Below are 25,112 nucleotides of genomic sequence, written 5' to 3'. Positions count from 1 at the left end.
GGAATGGTTTTAAAAATCTAAGGGAAGTGACAGGGAGGCAGGTGCCAGAGAGCGAAGAGATAGAGAACTGAGGAAGCCAGAGAAGATTGTATGAGATGACGACAGTGGCAAATAAATTGAGGGCTTGTTTTCATAATGAGTTACTGCATGACAAGCCAGGGTGTGAAATGAATGTAGAACACGCCAGCTTGCCGCACACTAACTGGCTGCGTAGACTCTGCTCCCATGCACTAAAAGTTCTGTAGGGCAGTGCTGCTCAAGCTATCTGATGTGGGGAACTGGTGTTTTTTTTTCCAATGTGTGCGCAGACCGGCAGCCGATGGCTTGCAGGCCGGCACTGGTCCATGGACCACCACTTTGAGTAGCACTGCTCTAGGGCACTTTGCCGTACTCCCGTTTCAAACAACTTGATGTACATTTCTGCTGTAGATTCACACCTTGGCACACTGCATGTAAGTTGTTGTGCAGACAGGTCTTGAGAGAGAGAAGAAATAAATTAACAAAATGGAAGACAGGGAAGAAAACTCAGGAATAGGTATCTTGAAATGTCTGGCTTATTCCTGCCCATTTCATTGCATGTGCTCCTGCCGGGAGGGCGTTACTCCTTCGAGGACCGTGCTTCTGGGACAAGCTGCTTTCACGCTCACAGTTGTGTCCATGTGAACTCTTCTGCATTTGAACGTCAGCCATTCAGTGTTCAGTTATTACCCAATTACTGGAGCAGTACCTGGCAAGGACTAGCTCTTCTCATGAGGAAGGAATATTATGCCTTCTTCTGTGGCTGGTGTTTGTTTCCTATCTATGGCTGTCATTATCAATATGAACCCATCAGGGATTCACACACTGCTTCGACCTGACAGGAGTTCAGAAAGTGGTGTTGGCAGCTGATATGTACTGGCGAGGCCAAGGACAGACAAAGTCTGAACTTGTGTCACACACCCGAATGCCCTAACCCAAGTAACCTGTGTCTGATTCACTTTTCTCCACGGTGGAAAGCTGTATGCAGCAGTGTGTTAGTGCAGAAGGATGGTATGTATATAATCTTTATGCATGCCTGAACAGGTACTATCAACTGCCTTTCATTACTGCCCTGCTCGGTGTGAGAGATCCTCGTTATGCTAAGCAGATAGCCCATAACCAGAGCTCCCTGCTGCATGCGTAAGGATTTCTCCTTACTGTAAATGCTGTTACTGCACTTAGATAAATATTTCCCTTTCCTTATCTAGACCTTCCACCCTCACTGAAGCAACATCCACTGATCAGATGAATGTGTCATGTGCATCTCATGCTTGACAGGATGCTGCTCTCCTTGAGCGTGGTTTTAGCTGCATTTCCCTTTCCAGTGGCCATTAAGGTTTACAGACAAATTTAACTGGGAGGCAGTAGGTAGGGCACTAGGCTGGGAATCAGGAGACCTGGGCTCTATCCTTGGCTGGTCCACAGATCTACTGGTGTGACTTTGAGCACGTCACTTCCCCTTTCTGTGCTTCTGTCCCCCACCCCTACCAGCCTTTGTCTGTGTTGTCTATTTAGACTGCCAGCTCTTAGAATCATAGAATCATAGAATATCAGGGTTGGAAGGGACCTCAGGAGGTCATCTAGTCCAACCCCCTGCTCAAAGCAGGACCAATCCCCAATTAAATCATCCCAGCCAGAGCTTTGTCAAGCCTGACCTTAAAAACTTCTAAGGAAGGAGATTCCACCACCTCCCTAGGTAACGCATTCCAGTGTTTCACCACCCTCCTAGTGAAAAAGTTTTTCCTAATATCCAACCTAAACCTCCCCCACTGCAACTTGAGACCATTACTCATTGTCCTGTCCTCTTCTACCACTGAGAATAGTCTAGAACCATCCTCTCTGGAACCACCTCTCAGGTAGTTGAAAGCAGCTATCAAATCCCCCCTCATTCTTCTCTTCTGCAGACTAAACAATCCCAGTTCCCTCAGCCTCTCCTCATAAGTCATGTGTTCCAGACCCCTAATCATTTTGCTGACTCTCTCCAATTTATCCACATCCTTCTTGTAGTGTGGGGCCCAAAACTGGACACAGTACTCCAGATGAGGCCTCACCAATGTCGAATAGAGGGGAACGATCACATCCCTCGATCTGCTCGCTATGCCCCTACTTATACATCCCAAAATGCCATTGGCCTTCTTGGCAACAAGGGCACACTGCTGACTCATATCCAGCTTCTCGTCCACTGTCACCCCTAGGTCCTTTTCTGCAGAACTGCTGCCTAGCCATTCGGTCCCTAGTCTGTAGCGGTGCATTGGATTCTTCCATCCTAAGTGCAGGACCCTGCACTTATCCTTATTGAACCTCATCAGATTCCTTTTGGCCCAATCCTCCAATTTGTCTAGGTCCTTCTGTATCCTATCCCTCCCCTCCAGCGTATCTACCACTCCTCCCAGTTTAGTATCATCCGCAAATTTGCTGAGAGTGCAATCCACACCATCCTCCAGATCATTTATGAAGATATTGAACAAAACCGGCCCCAGGACCGACCCCTGGGGCACTCCACTTGACACCGGCTGCCAACTAGACATGGAGCCATTGATCACTACCCGTTGAGCCCGACAATCTAGCCAACTTTCTACCCACCTTATAGTGCATTCATCCAGCCCATACTTCTTTAACTTGCTGACAAGAATACAGCGGGAGACAGTGTCAAAAGCTTTGCTAAAGTCAAGAAACAATACATCCACTGCTTTCCGTTCATCCACAGAACCAGTAATCTCATCATAGAAGGCGATTAGATTAGTCAGGCATGACCTTCCCTTGGTGAATCCATGCTGACTGTTCCTGATCACTTTCCTCTCCTCTAAGTGCTTCAGAATTGATTCCTTGAGGACCTGCTAAATGATTTTTCCGGGGACTGAGGTGAGGCTGACTGGCCAGTAGTTCCCAGGATCCTCCTTCTTCCCTTTTTTAAAGATTGGCACTACATTAGCCTTTTTCCAGTCATCTGGGACTTCCTCCGTTCGCCACGAGTTTTCAAAGATAATGGCCAAAGGCTCTACAATCACAGCCACCAATTCCTTTAGCACTCTCGGATGCAACTCGTCCGGCCCCATGGACTTGTGCATGTCCAGCTTTTCTAAATAGTCCCTAACCACTTCTTTCTCCACAGAGGGCTGGCCATCTACTCCCCATGTTGTGATGCCCAGCGCAGCAGTCTGGGAGCTGACCTTGTTCGTGAAGACAGAGGCAAAAAAAGCCTTGAGTACATTAGCTTTTTCCACATCCTCTGTCACTAGGTTGCCTCCCTCATTCAGTAAGGGGCCCACACTTTCCTTGGCTTTCTTCTTGTTGCCAACATACCTGAAGAAACCCTTCTTGTTACTCTTGACATCTCTTGCTAGCTGCAGCTCCAGGTGCGATTTGGCCCTCCTGATTTCATTCCTACATGCCCGAGCAATATTTTTATACTCTTCCCTGGTCATATGTCCAACCTTCCACTTCTTGTAAGCTTCTTTTTTATGTTTTAGATCTGCTAGGATTTCACTGTTAAGCCAAGCTGGTCTTCAGCGCAAGGACCAGGGTGTATGAACATGAAGGGGTTTTTTAATTAAAAAGATCTATTTTTTTATTTAGATCAGATTTTTATTAAATACAGGTTGATTATTAAAAATAAACATTTAAAATTAAATTTGAAATTGACAACCTGTGTTAAGGCCCACACTTTTATAATCTAATAACACCATTTAAATTAAATGCAAAAAATAATATTGCACTACATGTTTGCTGCCAAGTGCTAAAGAATGTCCAACCACTGACCTGGTGGAAGTCACTGGCTCAGCAACTGGAACCAGAGAGTGCTCAACCAGTTTTTGACAGCAGCAGCCTGCTCTGCAAGTGCAGAGAGAATATTTTCTTCATTTCAGTTTATTCAACTAGGTCAGTTCAATGACTAGTTCATTCAAAGTTAAGAAAGCAACTGGGAGCCGAAAAAGCAGGAATGCTTGTTTTCCTCTTCCAGTCTATGAATAAAAACTAGGTGTGAAAGTATGGTCTGTTAGTTCTAAAATCTTGAAGGATGTGGTGATCACAAACAGTTAGTTCAACACATTACCTACAGATAATAGTTTGTTTAATAAATCAGTTAATTTTAAAAGCAAAATATGTTTTGGTAAACTTACACAGAATCTAGTATCCAGCATCATTAATGTAGTTTTAGTCAAGTAATTACAAAAATTGCAAATGCTGGTTTTGTGCATTTTTAGTTGAGTACCAATTTCCATGATTGACACAAATCATGAGTAGAAAATCAGTCATCTAGTAAATAAGAAAATTCACCATTTTCTGAGACTGTAAAAATAAATGTGTCTAGATCTATTTGCTAACCAGGAGGATACAGTATAAGTATCAGATTTAGTTCTATTTAGTTGTAAATCAGCATGTTTTAATGGTTACCAACCAATGAGAATCAATTGTTCCTTAGGAAAATAACTAAAAAGTACAAATGCAAAGCACAATTAAAATCAGTTATTTAAATCAAGGTTTCCTGCTTGCATCTTTAAATCTCGATTAAAATCAGGTGATTTAAATCACTTTGATTTGAATAAATCCACCCTGGCAAGGACTGTCCCTTATGCACATGTATATCACATAGCACAGGGGGGCCCCAATCTCATTGGAAGTGTCTTGGCACTACTGATTGAACTAGATACCCATCAACCAACTAACTTTTCAGACTTAAGCTAGCATGAGGCCGTAAACTAAGTATGCAACTTCAACAACCCTGCCTACCTTAGTGAGCTTCAAAGAGTTCACATGTATCTTTAATTTGAATAATAGTCTACAGCTAAAGAACTATCTAAGGGAAGAGGATTTGTTATGCCTTTAAAGGGTCTGATCCTGCAGTGAGTTCTGCATGGGGATTCATAACAGAATCTGGGGCTTGAAAGCAGAGTTTGTAAAAATGCAGGAAGAAAGTAATCAAATTCAAGAGCTCGTCTAGCACATACCGGCTCCAAATGCAAAGAAGAAACTCTTGTCAGGGTACTCCTCCAGCAGGTCCTTCACTCTCTTTCCCATCCTCTCATTGCGCTTGTAGATCAGCTCCTGGCGGAAATAGCTGTCTATCTCTTGGGCAGTAATGCGCTCATGGGGTGGCAGGGTGGCGTTAATGAAATTTGGGACCTAGGCAAGAAAGAAAAATCTTTGTGGGAAATGACTTTATTCCACTGGTGTATTCCAAGGAGATGAAGATTGTCAAGGTCAGGCATCGAGGAGCCTGGCATTCCCCCTCACTCCCCACAAAAAACATGTACAGCAGGACAAAAACCCCTTCTCAATGAATTTTTAAAAATGCTCCAGTTCTCCAAGTATGTGATTTTACAACCTGAATTTGTTTTAGCTTGATACAAAGAAAACAGTCATTCTGGGTTTGTCATATTGTAGCTCTTGAATCCTACTTGTACAGCTAAAGGAAATCCGTATTTGTCATTTGCTATCTTTAGCTTCATACCTTTTCCCTAAACCCACCAAGTATTATAACATTAAGATCATAGGGACAGTGTCACATGAGCCATTTGCCTGCTGTCCCGCAAGCCGCGCTGGTTGGGGGAGAATAATAACCAAGCAGCTAGGGTTGGTCAAAAAATTTCAACGTTTTTCCCAAAAAGGGACAATTTTTTCATAAAGAACGTTCCCATTTTTCAACCAGCTCCATGTGCATCATTTACAAGGTAGTCCCCAGTCCTGATGTCATTACAGCATCCTTTAAACATTCGTTCTCAAATACCCCTCACACACGCACCCCAATAACCCCAAATCCACCTGTGGTTGCCTGCTGCAACCACCCTCTCCCACAATCCTTTGCCATTCTTTGGGACCAAGGGGCACCAGTGCCCAAGGCCCCTGCAGTGGCAGGGAAATGATGAAGTGAGACATACCCGGATAATGCACTGGCACACTGCAGAGGAAGTTGAAAAACCCCTGAGGTCACGGTCAGCTGCACCTGGAGGGAAATTCCTTCCTGACCCCACCCCACACATTGTGATCAGTTTGACCCTGGGCATGTGAGCAAGAACCAGCCAGCCAAGTATCTGAGAGAGAGAATGCTCAGTACCACCTCAGAGCCCTAGCCTGCCCCATCCAACATCCCATTTCCAGCTGAGGCCAACCCTGATGCTTCAGAGGAAGGAGATTAAAAAACAAAACCGCCCAGATTCAAGGTGGCGAGAGGGGGAGTAAGTGCTGTAAGATTGAGGAGCTCCAGGAGGAAGACAGTGCCTTGCTCATTCCTTCCCCTCGTTGGCTCCCACAGAATTTGGCAGGTTTTTTTTTTTTTTGTCGTTTCTCCGCCAATGGGGTGTGAGCACTTCCCAGATCATATCCAACTGGTTTGGAATTGCTGTTTTAACAGATTTAGACTATTAGGGCTGCAGGGAGGTCACTCTTTGACCTAGCTCACATAGAATCTGTCTCCGAGGTGAGCTTTATGAGGTGGAGAAAAAGGACTCTCGTGTAGGTAAAGAGCAACTTGTCCCTCAGAGACATGAGGCATGGTATCAACAGAGCAATTCTCTCCTCGGGACGGGAAGTAAGGTTAATCGCCTGTAATCTGTAGTAATTGAATAAAATAAACTTGTCTAATCTGTATGGTCATCTGTGAAATGGGGATAATGATGCTCGCCTCCTTTGTTAAGTGCTTTGAGATCTGTGGAGGAAAATGCTAAAAAAGAACTAGGTGCTATTTATTATTATCGTTGCCAACAATTCACTCAGCTGCAAAGGCACCCCGAGGCGATGGTGAGGTGTGCACAACAACAAAGAGACAGTGACACACACACAAAGCTCAGTGCCAGGAGACTGGCACAATGGACTGAACATGACAGTAGCTTCAGCTCCGCAGCGCACCCCACTGAACGTGCTCTGCCACAGAGGGAAATGTTAGATCGGCAGGGAACCCCTCCCACCACCGAGCTCTCACTCAGCTCTGCTAGGTTGAGACCTACGTTTTCATTGACGTACATAAGGGGCTAGGCAGAACCTCACACTCAGAAGTAACAGAGGTCTAATGTCTGAGACCCAGCCACCACCCTGACAAGGCCAAATGATTCCTTATAGGGCGTTTTCTTGTCGTTTATAGTATCAGAGCACTGGGGATTCCATCACGCTGCTTGGGAGACTGTTCCCGCAACGGACTCTGCATGTCATCATACGTTTTTCCTGATATTCAATCTAAACCCAATCTTTCTTTGTTTCATCCCAGTTCTCCTACTTAGGCCTTGTCTGCACTACAGAGTTGTATGGCGTTAACTCCATCGCCGGAATGTGGATGCAGTTACGTACACACATACATATTATACCAATATAGCTATTCCCATATGGGAAGGGGAAGAGCTCTACTGGTATAAAACACTTTTATACACCCATACAAGTTGCATGCAGGATTGCACTGGTATCATTATTAACTAACAGACAGAGTTACACCCATGCAAAACCTGTACACAAATCAGGCCATATACACCCTTCTGCCCTCCTACATAATCCCTCCTCCCCTTGCGCTGACATGCTTTCAACACAATCCTCTTAGACACCTCTTTGCTGCCATGAGTCTCCACCAAATAACTAGGCTACAAAAAAGCACGGTTAAATGCAAAGCATGCTCCGTCCCAAGACAGCGATAGGAATATATATCAAAATGGCACATACTCTAGAAGTGCAAACAATCCAAGGAGCTCAAAGGGCTTGACAAAAATGAAGTAGCCAATCCATGAACCACTGTGAGGAGGTGACTGCCCTCCCCACCATAGGCGCCGACTTCTGCTGGCACCAGTGGATGCTCGACCCCCGACTGTCCCTGACCCCTCCCCAACTCCACCCCTGCCCCTCCCACCCCTACCCTGCCCCCGATTGCAACCCCTTCCCCAAAGTCCCCACCCCAACTCTGCCCCCTCCCTGCCCCTATTCCAACCCCTTCCCCAAATCCCCGCCCCGGCCCCACCTCTTCCCTGCCTCCTCCCCTGAGCGCGCCACGTTCCCGCTCCTCCCCCTTCCCTCCCAGAGCTTGTTAAGCTGCAAAACAGCTGTTTTGTGGAGGCAAGCACTGGGAGGAGAAGCGGGGACACAGCACGCTCAGGGAAGGAGGCAAAGGCGGAGGTAAGCTGGGGCAGGGCGGGGAGCTGCCGGTGAGTTCAGAGCACCCACCAATTTTTCCCCGTGGGTGCTCCAGCCCTGGAGCACCCACGGAGTCGACGTCTATGCTCCCCACTGCCAAGATGGGGGAAATACAGGCATTAAAATGCTTGTGATTTGTCCAGTGTTACATAGGTGCCAAAGTGAGGCTCACATGCATGTGTCACTATTCGCACCAAAAGCCTGGGCCTCCTCTCCACTGGGACTAAACTGACTCTTCCCTTATACAACCTAATGCCAAAGGGGCCTTTAAAAAATAAAAGTGACCTCTCGGAGCTTTGGTGCTAAAATTAAACAGTCAGACATCCTGTTTGTCTCAAAGAAAAGGCCAGGGAAGACTCCGCTGTCTACAGGCAACAAGCTAGAGTATAGGACAGAGCATGTTCTGGTCCTGGCTGGAGAGAAAAGCAGCCACTCAAGTCAGCCAGTTAGCAATCTTTACCCACATTTGCGAAGGGGCCTATCGAAGGAAAGGCAGTGTGAGCTAGCAGTTAGAGAAGCAGACCAGGAGTGAGAGGATCTTTGTCCTGTTCCTGACTGGCATAACCAGGATCAGCATCTGGCCCAATGTAAACCAGCTGTAATTCGAATGTCATTTCTCCGGATCTAGAGCAGTGTTCTCACATGCAGAATCTGGCCCTCTGCCAACGACCTGCTGAGTCATCTTGGGCAAGTCCCACAGGGCCTGATTCTCCCAGGTGCTGAGAGCCCACAAGTGCAAATCAAATCCAGGGGAGATGGAAGTGTTCAGCACATTTGAAACGCAGGCCACGAATCTCTTGCTGTCTCATTCTCCCCGTCTGTAGGATGGGGGTGATCATTCTTAACTCATCACCAGGAAAGAACCTTATGGCCTGATTCTCCTCTCTATTGCACTGGTTCCACCGCCCCAGTGAGAGGCAACCTGACCCCTTGGTTCTAGGCTGAAGGGGCGATGTGTTAGATAAATAATTGCAACCTGCGGGAGGGAGAGCTCAGCAGAATACATGGCAGTGGAGCAGCAAAGGGGTGTTCAACCATGGCAAAGCTGTGCAGCATAAAACAAACCACACAGCTTAGCATGCTAAAATTAGCAGTGTGGATGCTGCAGCTTGGGCGAGAGCTCGGGCTGTCGCGCCCACCTGAGCCCCTGGGTCTGAGCTCAGGTGGCTAGACCAAGTCTCCGCCAGAGCCACAAAATCCACGCAGCTATCTGAAGCAGCCTAGCTTGCCCGGGTCTGTCACCCTGGGCTGGGAGGGTCACTCCCAGCTGCAGTGTAGACGTACCCTCTTAAGCCTGGTCGACACCAGAAGGTTTTGCTGGCATTGCTATGTCAATTAGGAGGGTGAAAGAAATCACACCCCTGACCAACACAGCTAAATCCCTACGGTATGTGCAGTTATACCAGCAACAATGTCCTTTTGCCAGCATAGCTAATTCTGTTTGGGGAAATGGTTTACAGTCTACTGGCAAAAGCACTCTTCTGACACTCTAAATTGTACTTCCACAAAGGGGAGGAGGACAGATATACCTGTATATCGAGCCTGGCAAAGCCTGTTAAGCATACAGCCCCTCCTCAGCACACCTATGCTAGGGAAGCCAGAGTTAACCCCTTGCATGCCGGGAGCCCCGGTGTTGCTGCTGTACCTGGTCACACTAACACTAGTTAGTATGCTTGGATTGGCTGGACTCCTGAGCACTCCTGGACTCCTTTTAACTCTCTCAAGTTGCAAGAAACGAAAGGTTCAAATTAACAGGAACAGAAACCCCCCCAAAATCCAAATCGGGGCAGCCTGACAAGAAGGCAGGCACAATCATTTGAAACATCCCCCGCCCCCCATTTCTCCCCTTCCCGTTTCTACCACACTAAACAGAACAATAAGTGGTTCCACTTATTGGTAACAATTCTCAGACCTTTCCGGAGTGGAGGCAGCGCTGTCCGTTGAAGGACGCTGGCATGGCAGAAGGGCAGAATCAGGGGATTCTCTGGCAGTCAGGGACAGGTGGGAAATACCAGGGGGTGCAGCGGCAAGACTCACTTGAGAAGTGTCATGGCTGAAGATGATGGAGTTGAGGTCCCCACAGTTGTAATGCTCGATAAGGTCCTCGGTCGTATATGGGGTCTGGAGACTTCCTGCTCGGAGGCTCTCCTGCTGCAAGAGAGTCTGATTCAAAGCAAAGATCACCTGAGGGAGGGAGGAGGGAGGAAAAGACAGAGTTCCTCATAAGTGCTTAACTCACTGGCTGTGAAGATAAATATGAACAAGAATCTTCAACTCTACTCCCACTCCAAGTGTGGTAATCCACATGCTTCACCAACCCACCCTTCCTGCAGAGGTATAGCTATTTACACATCAGAAACAACAGAGTACACTGCCTTGTGGGGGCAGGGGAATCTATCCTGCCTCCCCTCCTGCTCACCCAAATACAAGAGGCTGTTGGGCTCAGGGGGAGATACAGGCTGTGGCATCTCTACACATCCCTGGGGGTTGCAATAGGATGAATGACTCAGTATCTGAATGAGATCAGGGCCAGGGTAAGGGCTAGCAGACCGAGGTGCGACCCACGGAGACAGAGCAGCGGGCAGCAAGCGGAAGGGTCAGCACCGCAGACTGAGGGATTGTTTGTTACCCAGCTATGCAACTTGGGGGGAGGGGGTGTCTTTCTAGATCCTGGGCTGTTCAAACAGCAGCTGAGGCCAAGAGCACCTGGTGAGAAGAGGACTACTGGTTCTTTTGGGTGCAGACCTTGCTGGAGTTACCCATGCCTTTACCATTCAAGACTAGACCTCTGTAGCACACTCTCTCTGCTTCAGGCTTCAGCTTGGGGCCATTCAGAAGCAGGAGTAAGAAGAAGTATTCTGCATTGAGCAGGGCTTCACTTAAATCCCAATTCAGGAAAGCACTTAAGGCTTGAGCCCAACTCTGTTCACTGACTTTGATGGGATGGAAACACATGCTTAGGCCTGGCCTACGCTACAAGTTTATGTCAAATTTAGCAGCACTAAATGGAATTAACCCTGCACCCGTCCACACAACGAAGCCATTTTTTTCAACATAAAGGGCTCTTAAAATCGATTTCTGGACTCCTCCCCGATGAGGGGATTAGCGCTGAAATCGACATCGCCGTTTCGAATTAGGGTTAGTATGGACACAATTAGATTGTATTGGCCTCCAGGAGCTATCCCACAGTGCACCACTGTGACCGCTCTGGACAGCACTCTGAACTCGGATGCACTGGCCAGGTGTACAGGAAAAGCCCCGGGGAACTTTTGAATCTCATTTCCTGTTTGGCCAGGCGAGCTCATCAGCACAGGTGACCATGCAGAGCTCATCAGCACAGGTGACCATGCAGTCCCAGAATCGAAAAAGAGCTCCAGCATGGACCGAATGGGAGGTACTGGATCTGATCGCTGTGTGGGGAGAGGAATCCGTGCTATCAGAACTACGTTCCAAAAGACGAAATGCCAAAACATTTCAAAAAATCTCCGAGGCCATGAGGGCCAGAGGCTACAGCAGGGACGCAACACAGTGCCGCATGAAACTTAAGGAGCTCAGACACGCGTACCAGAAAACCAAAGAATCGAACGAATGCTCCTGGACAGAGCCCCAGACATGCCGCTTCTACGCTGAACTGCATGCAATTCTGGGGGGGTGGGGGGGTCACCACTACCCACCCCTGTCCGTGGACGCCGATGATGGGGTACTCTCCACCATGCTGACAGGGAAGATGAGGAGGAGGAGGAGAACGAGCTTGAGGAGAGCACACAGCACAACATTCTCCCCGACAGCCAGGATCTTTTTATCACCCTGACTGAAATACCCTCCCAACCCAACCAAGCCGGAGAAGGGACCTCTGGTGAGTGTACCTTTTTAAATACAATACATGTTTTAAAAGCAAGCGTGTTTAATGATTAATTTGCCCTAAGGACTTGGGATGCATTCGTGGCCAGTACAGCTACTGGAAAAGTCTGTTAACGTGTCTGGGGATGGAACGGAAATCCTCCAGGGACATCTCCATGAAGCTCTCCTGGAGATACTCTAAAAGCCTTTTCAGAAGGTTTCTGGGGAGAGCAGCCTTATTCCGTCCTCCATGGTAGGACACTTTACCACGCCATGCTAGTAGCAAGTAATCTGGTATCATTGCATGACAAAGCCCGGCAGCGTATGGTCCTGGTGTTTGCTGGCATTCAAGCAACATCCATTCTTTATCTCCCTGTGTTATCCTCAGGAAAGTGATATCGTTCATGGTAACCTGGTTGAAATACGGGAGCTGTCTTTAATACAGATGTTTTCCTGAATTAGGGCCACAGAGAGCACATAACGACAGTGCCTATAATCTGCACTGGCTGCCTGACTGAGATTCAGGTGGTGGTTTTGGGCTATAGAAGCCCTAAATGGATTTGGCACCTGACAGACCCTCTATCTAAGCAGGATGATGCTATCTGCTCTGAACACAATGCATACACACTGGACAAGATAAAACAAACATTCACCTCTTCTGGAGGTTTGCCTTTATTGTTAAGGTAAACAAGAAAAGGTTGTTTTCAGCCTTACCTTGCTCCCAAGCTTGGTTGTTCCCTACGGTTCCCCCTACAAGACCTCTTTATCCCAGCCCCTACATCCCTCTGCCTCAGAGACACTCAGCCCTTTAAACTCATCTGCTGTACCCAATAGGAATGACCTGAGCTGACGTAAGAGCGAGTCAGCTAAAGACAAAAAGCCAGCATCCTCAGAACCTACCACGCTCCTGTAACATTCTTCCCTTTCCTCCCACATCAGGGCAGCTGCTATTAGCAGACCTGCTAAAGCTGACAGGCTCCCGGTTTAAAGGGGTGGGGCCTTTTCCCATGGGGACACATCAACTCTGGAGCTGGTCCCTTTGCAGTGAGAGAGGCTAGAATTGCTAGCGTCCAGGACATTCTGCAAAGCTCATCCTCTTTGCCATTGGAGCAGAAGGCGGGTTGAAGGAGGTGCCTGGCTAGATATGGGGAGAATTATTCCAGCCTGGGTGGCTTTGTGCCATTTGCTGTGTGGAATTTATTCTTGCTTGTTGTTTATTTCAGGTACTGCAAAAAGCACCTAGAGCTACTGGTGCTTTTCAACACATAAACAGAAGATATATAAAGATATAGATATAGAGATATAGATATCAAAATATTGGGTGTTTTATCACTTTTATTCTCCTTTTTTCCAAATAAAACAAATGTACCAAAATACCAAATTCATCAGAACACAAAGGAAGTAAAGAGGATTGGGATAAATATTAATATGGTTAATATCAAATCTACGGGATGTGCAAGGTGGTGAAGTGTAACCAGGGCCGGCTCTAGGATTTTTGCCACCCCAAGCAAAAAATTTTTTGGCCGCCCCAGCTTTTTTTTGTGCCCCTCCCCCAGCCCCGGCCCCAACTCTGCCCCTTCCCAACCCCTTCCCCAAATCCCCAGCTCCGCCTCCTCCCCCGGGAGTGCCGCATTTCCCCCCCCCATGCTTCCTGCTGCTCCCCCCCAACAACCCCCTGCCCTAGCTCACCTCCGCTCCGCCTGCTCCCCTGAACGTGCCACTGTTCCGCTTCTCCCCCCTCCCTCTCAGGAGGGGGAGAGGCAGCGCGTTCAGGGGAGCAGGCGGAGGGGAGGTGAGTGGGGGTGGGGGGAGCGCAAGAAGTAATGGGGGGGCAATAGAGGAACCGCTCCCTGCCCCAGCTCACCTCCGCTCCGCCGCCGCCTCCCCCACGTGCGCCGCCCCTCGGCTTCTCCTCCCTCCCTCCCTCCCTCCCAGGCTTGCCGCGCGAAACAGCAGTTTGGCGCGCGGCAAGCCTGGAGGGAGGGAGGAGACGCGGAGCAGCGGAACAGAGGCGAGCTGGGGCAGCGGGGGCACATTTCTAGGGGCAGCATGGGCAGCGCCGGAATGCTGCCCCTAGAAATGTGCTGCCCCAAGCACCTGCTTCTTTTGCTGGTGCCTAGAACCAGCCCTGAGTGTAACACCACCCAGAGAAAGAATTTGTCCAGCGCCTGACTTTGGCATAACCGTAATGTTATTCTGACCACTGCTGATCAGACTGCCCAGTATCATTTCACTACTTCCTGGTACTCCCTCATCTGTCTGTATCCATCTGTTGTCACTTGTCTTATACTTGGATTGTAAATTCTCTGGGGCTGGGGCTGTCTTTTTGTTTTGTGTTTGTACAGCTCCCACCACATTGGGGTCCTGGTTAAGGACTAGCAAGGTAATACAAATAATAATTTGAATCTTGTGTGATGAGTTTTGGTGTCTATACATACATGTATATAAACATATCCATGCATGCCACACAGAGATTGTTTTTTTACAAATGTGCCTGCCCAGAGGAAATTTTTTATCCATGTCCAACTATGGCAGTATGAAAATAGCGATCTCTGAATGCTATTTGACAGCAGTCTGCCTTTCGGATGGAAACAGATACCAGCATTGGTCCATGCAGCGCAATTACTCCCTCTTCAACAACTACCTTGGCTAAAATCCAATGAACAAAACCAGTGACCTCAGGTGGCCTTATTTCCTCCAAACTAGAGATCTCATGAGCACCATCAATGCCTCATAGGAGACATTAGTATTGTTTTTGTAAACTGTTTTGGACTGGTGACCTTTGATGGAAAATGTAAAGGTTTCCCCAACCAGTGCTCAGAGGTCCATGGATGCATATACCAAATGTCAAGATTATAAAACAATGGGAACATGGGATTTAATCATGTCAGTCTGTCCCTCCCCATTGTATGTGCCTGCCTTCTGATCAACAGATGAGAGTGCAGAGATTACAGAGCTATGTTCACACAATGTGAAATGATGTTGCCTTCATTACAACCAAACCTGACTGCCTACCCACAAAGAACCTTTTACTTCGGTGTATTAGTATATATAGACACAATCTGTTTCAATCTCCTCAAGACACAAAAAACAGCACTTAATGCCCACATTTTTCAGGTACTGCAGGAATTCTGTTTCTCACTCCAATAGCACCCCGCTAAGGGCATGTCTACCTGAGGAAGTTCAAGAAAGTTAAACCAGGTTAACTAAAGGAGTGAATTTAAAGTGCCTCAGGGTAGTTTACACTGCAGCCGTGGTGTGATTTGCAACTCGTGTAGACATATCTGCAGTAGCTGTATTCTAGCTAGCTTGCTAAAAATAGAAGTGAAGATGCTGTGGCACAGACTTTCTGTGTAAGCTGCACAAGCAAGCACATATCTGGTGGGGTTTGGGGGGTGGGAGACGGGGCATCTTCACTTCTATTTTTAGCAGGTTAGCTAGAGTATAACTACGGGTATGTCCACATGAGTTGCCATGCACACCCCTGGCTGCAATGTAGACGTACTCGTTGTTAAAATGCATTAAATCCCTCTGTGGATGCTCTCATTCAGAAGTGGCCTTAGCCCTGGTCTACACTAGGAGCTGAGGTCGAATTTAGCAGCGTTAAATCGATTTAACCCGTCCACACAACGAAGCCCTTTTTTCCAACGTAAAGGGCTCTTAAAATCGATTTCTTTACTCCACCCCCCACAAGGGGATTAGCGCTGCAACGGCCTTGCCAGGTCGCATTTGGGGTAGTGTGGACGCAATTTGACGGTATTGGCCTCCAGGAGCTATCCCAGAGTGCTCCATTGTGACCGCTCTGGACAGCACTCTCAACTCAGATGCACTGGCCAGGTAGACAGGAAAAGGCCCGCGAACTTTTGAATCTCATTTCCTGTTTGGCCAGCGTGGCAAGCTGCAGGTGAGTGCAGAGCTCATCAGCAGAGGTGACCATGATGGAGTCCCAGAATCGCAAAAGAGCTCCAGCATGGACCGAACGGGAGGTACCAGGATCTGATCGCTGTATGGGGAGAAGAATCCATGCTATCAGAACTACGTTCCAGTTTTGGAAATGCCAAAACCTTTGTCAAAATCTCCCAGGGCATGAAGGACAGATGCCATAACAGGGACGCGAAGCAGTTCCGTGTGAAACTTAAGAAGCTGAGGCAAGCCTACCAGAAAACCAGAGAGGCAGATGGCTGCTCCGGGTCAGAGCCCCAAACATGCTGCTTCTATGATGAGTTGCATGCCATTTTAGGGGGTTCAGCCACCACTACCCCAACCGTGTGCTTTGACTCTGTCAATGGAGAGGGAGGCAACATGGAAGCAGGTTTTGGGGACAAGGAAGATGAGGAGGAGGAGGTTGTAGATAGTTCGGAGCAAGCAAGCGGAGAAACCGGTTTTCCTGACAGCCAGGAACTGTTTCTCACCCTGGACCTGGAGCCAGTACCCCCCAAACCCACCCAAGGCTGCCTCCCAGACCCTCCAGGCGGAGAAGGGACCTCTGGTGAGTGTACCTTTTTAAATAGTATACATGATTTAAAAGCAAGCGTGTTTAATGATTAATTTGCCCTGGCACTGGCAGCCAGTACAGCTACTGTTAACGTGTCTGGGGATGGAACGGAAATCCTCCAGGGACATCTCCACAAAGCTCTCCTGGATGTACTCCCAAAGCCTTTGCAAAAGGTTTCTGGGGAGGGCAGCCTTATTCCGTCCACCATGGTAGGACACTTTACCACGCCACGCCAGTAGCACGTAGTCGGGAATCATTGCAGAATAAAGCATGGCAGCGTGTGGTCCCAGTGTTTGCTGACGTTCAAGCAACATCCGTTCTTTATCTCTCTGTTATCCTCAGGAGAGTAATATTATTCATGGTCACCTGGTTGAAATAGGGTGCTTTTCTTCAGGGGACACTCAGAGGAGCCCGTTCCTGCTGGGCTGTTTGCCTGTGGCTGAACAGAAATGTTCCCTGCTGTTAGCCACGTGGTGGGGGGAGGGGTTAGCCACGCGGTGGGGGGAGGCAAAATGCGACCTCGTAACGAAAGCACATGTACTATGTATGTAATGTTAACAGCAAGGTTTACCGTGAAGAGTGTACCCATTATTCTATAAAATGTGTCTTTTTAAATACCACTGTCCCTTTTTATTTCTCCACCAGCTGCATGTGTTTCAAGGATCACAGGATCTTCTCCTTCCCGGAGACTAGTGAAGATTAGAAGGCAAAAAAAACGCACTCGCGATGAAATGTTCTCTGACCTTATGCTGTCCTCCAACACTGACAAAGCACAGACGAATGAGTGGAGGCAGACAATGTCAGAGTGCAGGAAAGCACAAAATGACTGGGAGGAGAGATGGCGGGCTGAAGAGAGTAAGTGGTGGGCTGAAGATGATAGGTGGCAGAAGCATGATGAGAGGAGGCAGGATTCAATGCTGAGGCTCCTATAGGATCAAACTAATATGCTCCAGCATATGGTTGAGCTACAGAAAAGGCAGCTGGAGCACAGACCGCCGCTACAGCCCCTGTGTAACCAACTGCCCTCCTCCCCAAGTTCCATAGCCTCCTCACCACACGCCCAAGAACACGGTGGGGGGGCCTCCGGCCACCCAGCCACTCCACCTCAGAGGATTGCCCAAGCAACAGAAGGCTGGCATTCAATAAGTTTTAAAGTTTTAAAATGCTGTGTGGCCTTGTCCTTCCCTCCTCCTCCCTCCCAGGCTACTTTGGTAGTTATCCCCCTATTTGTGTGATGAATCAATAAAGAATGCATGCATGTGAAGCAACAATGACTTTACTGCCTCTGCAAGCAGCAAGGGGAGGGTGGTTAGCTTACAGGGAAGTAGAGTGAACCAAGGGGCAGGGGGTTTCATCAAGGAGAAACAAACAGAACTTTCACACCGTAGCCTGGCCAGCCATGAAACTGTTTTTCAAAGCTTCTCTGATGCGCACCACACCCTCCTGTGCTCTTCTAACCGCCCTGGTGTCTGGCTGCGTGTAACCAGTGGCCAGGCAATTTGCCTCAACCTCCCACCCCGCCATAAACGTCTCCCCCTTACTCTCACAGATATTGTGGAGCAAGCAGTAATAACAATGGGAATACTGGTTTCGCTGAGGTCTAAGCGAGTCAGTAAACTGCACCAGAGTGCTTTTAAACATCCAAATACACATTCTACCACCATTCTGCACTTGCTCAGCCTGTAGTTGAACAGCTCCTGACTACTGTCCATGAGCCATGGCATTAAGGGGTAGGCTGGGTCCCCAAGGTTAACTATAGTCATTTCAACATCCCCAACAGTTATTTTCTGGTCTGGGAATAAAGTCCCTTCCTGCAGCTTTTGAAGCAGACCAGAGTTCCTGAAGATGCGAGCGTCATGTACCTTTCCCGACCATCCCACGTTGATGTTGGTGAAACGTCCCTTGTGATCCACCAGAGCTTGCAGCACTATTGAAAAGTACCCCTTGCGGTTTATGTACTCGCTGGCTTGCTGCTCCGGTGCCAAGATAGGGATATGGGTTCCATCTATGGCCCCACCACAGTTAGGGAATCCCATTGCAGCAAAGCCATCCACTATGACCTGCACATTTCCCAGGGTCACTACCCTTGATATCAGCAGATCTTTGATTGCGTGGGCTACTTGCATCACAGCAGCCCCAACAGTAGATTTGCCCATTCCAAATTGATTCCCGACTGACCGGTAGCTGTCTGGTGTTGCAAGCTTCCACAGGGCTATTTCCACTCGCTTCTCAACTGTGAGGGCTGCTCTCATCTTGGTATTCTGGCACTTCAGGGCAGGGGAAAGCAAGTCACAAAGTTCCATGAAAGTGCCCTTACATATGTGAAAGTTTCACAGCCATTGGGAATCGTCCCAGACCTGCAACACTATGCGGTCCCACCAGTCTGTGCTTGTTTCCCGGGCCCAGAATCGGCATTCCATCACATGAACCTGCCCCATTAGCACCATGATGCCCACATTGCCAGAGCCCGTGCTTTGAGAGAAGTCTGTGTCCATGCCCTCATCACTCTCATCACTGCGCTGACGTCACCTATTCGCCCGGTTTCACTTTGGCAGGCTCTGGTGTTGCATATACTGCTGGATAATGCGCGTGCTGTTTAATGTGCTCCTAATTGCCAAAGTGATCTGAGTGGGCTCCATGCTTGCCATGGTATGGTGTCTGCGTAGGTAACCCAGGAAAAAAGGCACAAAACGATTGTCTGCCGTTGCTTTCACGGAGGGAGGGCCTGACGACATGTACCCAAAACCACCCGCGACAATGTTTTTGCCCCACTAGGCATTGGGATCTCAACCCAGAATTCCAATGGGCGGCGGAAACTGCAGGAACTGTGGGATAGCTACCCACAGTGCAAAGCTCTGGAAGTCGATGCTGGCCTCAGTACTGTGGAAGCACTCTGCCGAGTTAATGCACTTAATGCACTTAGAGCATTTTGTGTGGGGACACACACAATCGACTATATAAAAATGATTTCTAAAAAAACGACTTCTATAAATTCAACCTAATTTCTTAGTATAGACATACCCTTAGTTTCCTTTAGCTTAATTCACTTTGGAAGTACATTAAACTGAAGTGGATTAAGGACATTTCTGAACAAGTGTGTCCACACTGGGATTTCAGGAACTTTAACTAAGGCCCTCTAATTTCACACTTCTGGTTCATTTTGTTTAATTTCCTGTATAGGCAAGCCCTAATTGACGCTAAAGACTAGAGGGGGCCTACTCAGACAAAGGTCAGCTCTACACTTTAAACCCGTGGTTCTTAACTAGGGGTATGCATACCCCGGGGTACACAGAGATCTTCCAGTGGGTACATCAACTCATTTAGATATTTGCCTAGTTTTACAACAGGCTACGTAAAAAGCACTGGCAAAGATTGTACAAACTAAAATTTTATAGACAATGACTTGTTTATACTGCTCTACATACTATACACTGAAATGTAAGTACAATATTTATATTCCAATTGATTTATTTTATAATTATATGATAAAAATGAGAAAATCAGCAATTTTTTAGTAATAGCATGCTGTGACACTTTTATATTTTTGTGTCTGATTTTGTAAGCAAGTCGTTTTTAAGTGAGGTGAAACTTGAGGGGACAACACAAATCAGATCCCTGAAAGGGGTACAGTGGTCTGGAAAGGTTGAGAGCCACTGATTTAAACTTTTCCTGGTACAGAAGTGTCAGTTGGGGTGTGATCTTTACCGTCAAAAGCCCTAAGATAGATGCGATTTTACCAGCAAAAAAGTGCTTTGGCCGGAATGGCATATTTTGTTCCGGGATCTAGTATATGCAGTAACAGCAAAAGCAATCTTGCTGGGATAAGGTGCATCTCCACTAGGAGGCCTCATTAAATTTTGTGAATCAGTGAGATCGCGAACACACAACGAAGCGAGGATGCAGTTTAAAACTAAAAACTACAATTGTCAGAATAAAGATTTAATCTTTTCAAACCTATTACAGGACACTGAGATGTACTTCACAAAACCTTACTAATATAAATATTCACTACAACCCTTGGCTCACTACTCTTCGCTGAAAGGTGGGAGCTGTCCACCACAGAAGTGTGAAGATCAGCAACGGTCTACTGGATAGTCAGAGAGGTAAAGCAGTTGTAGGAGAGGAAAAGCCTTTTGCTGTTCTAATCAGATATTCCATATTTCAGCTAGAAGATCATCTAAAGCTCCAGGATAAGGTTTTCAAAGCCACCCAAGGGACTCAAGTTTTTGGATTTTGGATGCCCAATTCCCATCTAATTTTAATGGGAACTAGGTGTCTCATGCCTTGTTCTTTCTGCAAAAGGCACCCAGGCAAGTATAGCTTTATCGAACACCAGAAACCAATTCTGCAGCTGGAGATATTGACCTCAATTGGCTGCTTTCATTTCCATTTTGGGAAGGAACTGTTCAGTCCCTATTTTCACTTTCCAGGAAGCAACACCCCCATTTTAGTTCCAACCACCTAAGCTACAGCTCTACATAGAACTGATATAGACATCCAGTAAGAACCACTTCTGAGCCAACATTTGCAGATCAGTTAGGGTGCGCTCTCCTGCTTGCATGGCACCCAGTTGTACCTTCAGCACCCCTTTGGTGTCATCAGGGGGAGCCAAAGGAACTCAAGATCAAGTCCACAGCACTGGGAGGTAGAAAAGTCAAGCTATGCCAAATGCATAGGAATCAACAGAGCCACAATTTCATGCAGTAAATTCATGGCACCAGGATCCATGCAGTGCAGGGCGGATGATGGTAGTGCTAAAACTACTCTCAGCATCAGGCTGTTAAAGCTTTGTGAGGGCATTTGTTGGAGGTAGAATGTGGCATGTTTATCAAAGAAGAGCCTATGGTTACAATGCAGCTAGCGCACAGCACGGATTGCCGAAGGAAGCTGAGGGTTTCGTTATGTTGTACTAGCATGTGTGCCTTTGTAAAGGCACTCCTGCATTTAGGAACAGCACCTAAAATTCTCCCCACACAATTATTTTAGAGAATGGTGTCATTTCAGCTGTTTGCGATACCAGATGCTGCTTCAAATGGTGCCCCTGCTGAAAAGTTTATCTTCAGTAAACAGTCAATGATTGATAGTCCTGGGCATTTCATAGCAAGGAGAATTCCCGAACTCATGTGCTCAAGGTGTTTAATTTGTGTGACTGACTTGGTTCAGAGTTGATAACCTTATCTCGTGTTACTACTAAGAGAACATGTTAGTTCTATTACAAAGTGCTGATCTGGGAAGCCCACAGTAATTAGACTGTCAGGGTCTGATTCTCATCTCACTTACCAGGTATACTAAAGCAGGAATAGTTCTGCTGAGTTACACAGGGGTAAGACAAGTAAGCAACTGGAATCAGGCCTCCAGTTGATCTAGAGCCTTTGAATTGGATGCTGGCACCAAGTTAAAATCCCCCTGCAGCAAGTAGGAAACTGAGCTACTGTACACTGTTAGAAAAGGGAGAAGAGAATAGCAAACAGGGAAAAGCCAGACAGAAATTTGCAACAGTAAGTTGCAAGAGACCTTTACAGTTAATTCTGCATGGCTGGGGAGTGTTTAAATTAAGCCAGCTGTTTGTGTTAAGCTTGATTTTGCAAACCAATGGTACATAAGGTAGATTTCTGTTCTCCGAGTGTCTCTTGCATCACACTGTATTATATTAACTCAGAAATCTTCCTTGCGTTGAGATCCACAGGAAATCACTCCAAGTTTGTCCTTCTTTCAGAAATATTCCTCTCCTGCCCCCCACCCCAACACCACTTTCCATTAAGTGCATTCACACCAGCATCAAAGCATCTCCTGAAAAGATGTATTCCGAGAACAAAAGTAACAAGTTTATTAGAAAGGTTTTTTCCCCCTCCCACCTCTCATTTCCACTGAGATCTCTCTCTCTTCTCTCCCTCTGCCCCCCCCCCCCTTTTTGTACTGTGGAAAAAATCGATTAAGCTCTCTGGTATATATATTGCTGCAAGTCTTTCTCCTCCCTGAGATTCCTTCAGCTGTCAGGAGACACTTGTCCCCTTTGCGGGCATTGTTGGAACAGCCTGCTAGGCTAAAGGGGTGGGGAAGAGGGAGTTAGAGCCCGGCAGATGCCTTTTTTGTCAAAGACAAAAGACCCCCTGCCATCCTCTCCACTTTTCAGCACTTTCATCCAGCCCAGATCAAAGCGCTGCTCTGCATATGAAAGGAACCTGGCATTATGAGACTCAAATTAGCCTATCGCCACCCCGCTAGCCTCCAAGTCTTCGCAACAAAAGCGCTCACATCTGTTCGATCATTTGCCTCATCTTCTATGTTTTTTTCTCAGCTCTCAGTTTTGAGGGCCATTCAACCCCTTGAATTATAGTTTGGGGGAGCATCTTCCTTGCTACAACCCGCTCAGCCAGACAATTTGCTTTTAACTGTCTCAAGGCATCGTGGCTGCTTTGGTGTCCATTCTCAGCAACTCCCTGCATTGGTTGCCGTCACCCATCCAATTGAGTCGTGTGCTCTCTTCTCTCCTCCGCTTTAAGAGCTCATTTCTCGTCTCCCTCTTCACCTGAAGGGGACCGGTCCCTCTGTGCAAGTGAGCACAGCCGCCCCGAATCAAAGCGAGCCTCGAATCAAAGGCATCATGGCAATGAAAGTCAATAATCCTTCTTTGTCATGTTAATGGTTCAAACTGAGTGCTGAGAAGAAAGCAGGGCTCCTTGCTTAGATGCAACGCACTTCTTAGATGTTCTGTGGCTACATCTCAACTCCCATTGAAGCAAAAGGCTGGGAGTGCCCTTCTCAAAGCCTGGAACCTGAACTTTCCTGCTACAGCAAGTAACACTGCAAACACCACTCAAGGCATGGAGACAGCAGGAGTCTGTGCAGAAGTTTCGTTTAGAGAGCTACCAGAACACTACAGGGGGTCTGAGTATAAGCGTGCTATTAACCATCTCCTTGCAAACCATTCCCTGGCCTTATGTTGCACCTGATGTACCATGTGGAATATCCCATCAGATGGAATACACCCCGCTGCCACCCTGACAACAAAGAGAAGAGCTGAGAGAAAAGCAACACTTTCCCTTACCCAATTTGTTTTTCAGGGTTAGAATCAGATTTATTAAAAAGAGAGACAGAGAGAGAGACCGAGACCCCTTAAGGGTCTGTTCACACGACAAAACAGACTATGCCAAAGAAGGAGTAAGTGTCCTGAAATCACTTCTAGGGGCAGATCTACACTACGGGGTTAAGTCGATCTAAGTTACACAACTCCAGCTACGTGAATAGCTTAGGTCAACTTATTGCAGTGTCTACACCGCACTGGGTCGACGGGAGAAACTTGACTTACCCGTCAACTTACCTTACCTTATGCTTCTCGTTCCGGTGGAGTACCGGAGCCGACAGGCGAGCGATCTGTGGTCGATTTAGCAGGTCTTCACTAGACCCTGCAAATCGACCCCTGGCAGCACTGATCCACGGTAAGTGTAGACTAGCCCTAAGTACACCTCATGTTAATAATTGTAATACTACTACCACCTTGCATTCATAGAGAATCTTTTGTCCCAGTATCTTAAAGTGCTTGACAGGCTTTAAGTTTACAACATAACTGATGGAGAAAAGAAATGATATAATTTATTTTCTCTAATCAGTGAAACCTCTCTCGCTAAATACATCTGAACAAGCTATATTTAAAGGACATGAAGCCTGCAAAGTCAATCATACCAGAATTAAGGTTGCCCATGTGTTCTAAGCAACTGCAAACAGAGTCTTATAAAGAATCAGGCAACTAATGATAGGTTTCATTGTCTGTACACACACAAACCCCTGAAAGCTTCTCCTACTGGCACAGCTGCTGAACTGACTACACCTTTCTCCAGGTGAATGCATCCACAACTCAAAGGAGACAACACTAGAACATTTAAACTCATGAAACAACCTCCAAGTCGGTATTACTATTGTGATATCTTAATCCCATTTCATAGTCCCTCTTGTCCTGACTCAGAGCAAGGCAGAAAAATCCCATGCTAAGCCAAACCCCTATCGAATTAATAAACAAAAAATCTATGGTTAAGATTTTAAGGTGTAGAGTGCATGTCATTCAGGAATTTACGGGTAAAAAAAACAACACAAGCTGGTATATTTATCCTAAAACCAAGTATTACAAACCCAGGAAATTCAGAGTTAAAACTTGACAGAAATCCCAACACACTAAGGTAAGAAATGCTCAGTTAAGTGACCCAAACAACCTTAACTCTGCTCTGTAGGGAGGCCGTGCAGTAACCCCACGACTTGGAGTGTAAGCTCTTTGGAGCAGGGACTTTTTGTTCTGTGTCTGTACAGCTCCTGGCACCATAGGTACTGACTCCGTGGGTACTTCAGGGCTGGAGCACCCATGGAAAAAAATTAGTGGATGCTTAGCACCCACTGGCAGCCAGCTCCCCCTCTCTCCCTGCCCCCCAGCGCCTCCCTCCTGGCTGCCAGTTTGTTCAACTTTATCACAGTGCCCACCACTTCAATTACTTAAACACTGAACATGTCCCCTCAGCTCACCTGGAGCTGCTCAGCTCAGATGCACAGCCCTGCCCCCAACACTTCCCAGTTTAGTATAATTTGTGCAGAGACAGGAGAAATCATCCTTGTCCATGACCACCCAGTGTGTCTTGTTTGTAGTGACACATTAATGTGATCA

The 25,112-nt window shown here is 47.2% G+C and overlaps 1 protein-coding gene across 1 annotated transcript in view; it reads right to left on the bottom strand.

Annotated features, from left to right (window-relative positions):
- The window catches only part of TRABD2A (TraB domain containing 2A), a 110,983-nt gene that overhangs the window by 28,755 nt on the left and 57,116 nt on the right, over positions 1-25,112 (bottom strand). The window contains exons 3-4 of the mRNA XM_084629441.1: positions 10,165-10,311; positions 4,968-5,142 (exon numbers count right to left, since the gene is read on the bottom strand). Coding sequence (XP_084485567.1) covers positions 4,968-5,142; positions 10,165-10,311 — 322 coding nt within the window. The remainder of the gene's footprint in view (positions 1-4,967; positions 5,143-10,164; positions 10,312-25,112) is intronic.

Source organism: Lepidochelys olivacea, assembly GCF_965140295.1.
Source record: "Lepidochelys olivacea isolate rLepOli2 genome assembly, chromosome: 5".
Lineage (NCBI taxonomy): Eukaryota > Metazoa > Chordata > Testudines > Cheloniidae > Lepidochelys > Lepidochelys olivacea.
The sequence above is the reverse complement of the archived record's forward strand: the minus strand, read 5'-3'. Positions and strand labels throughout refer to the sequence as shown.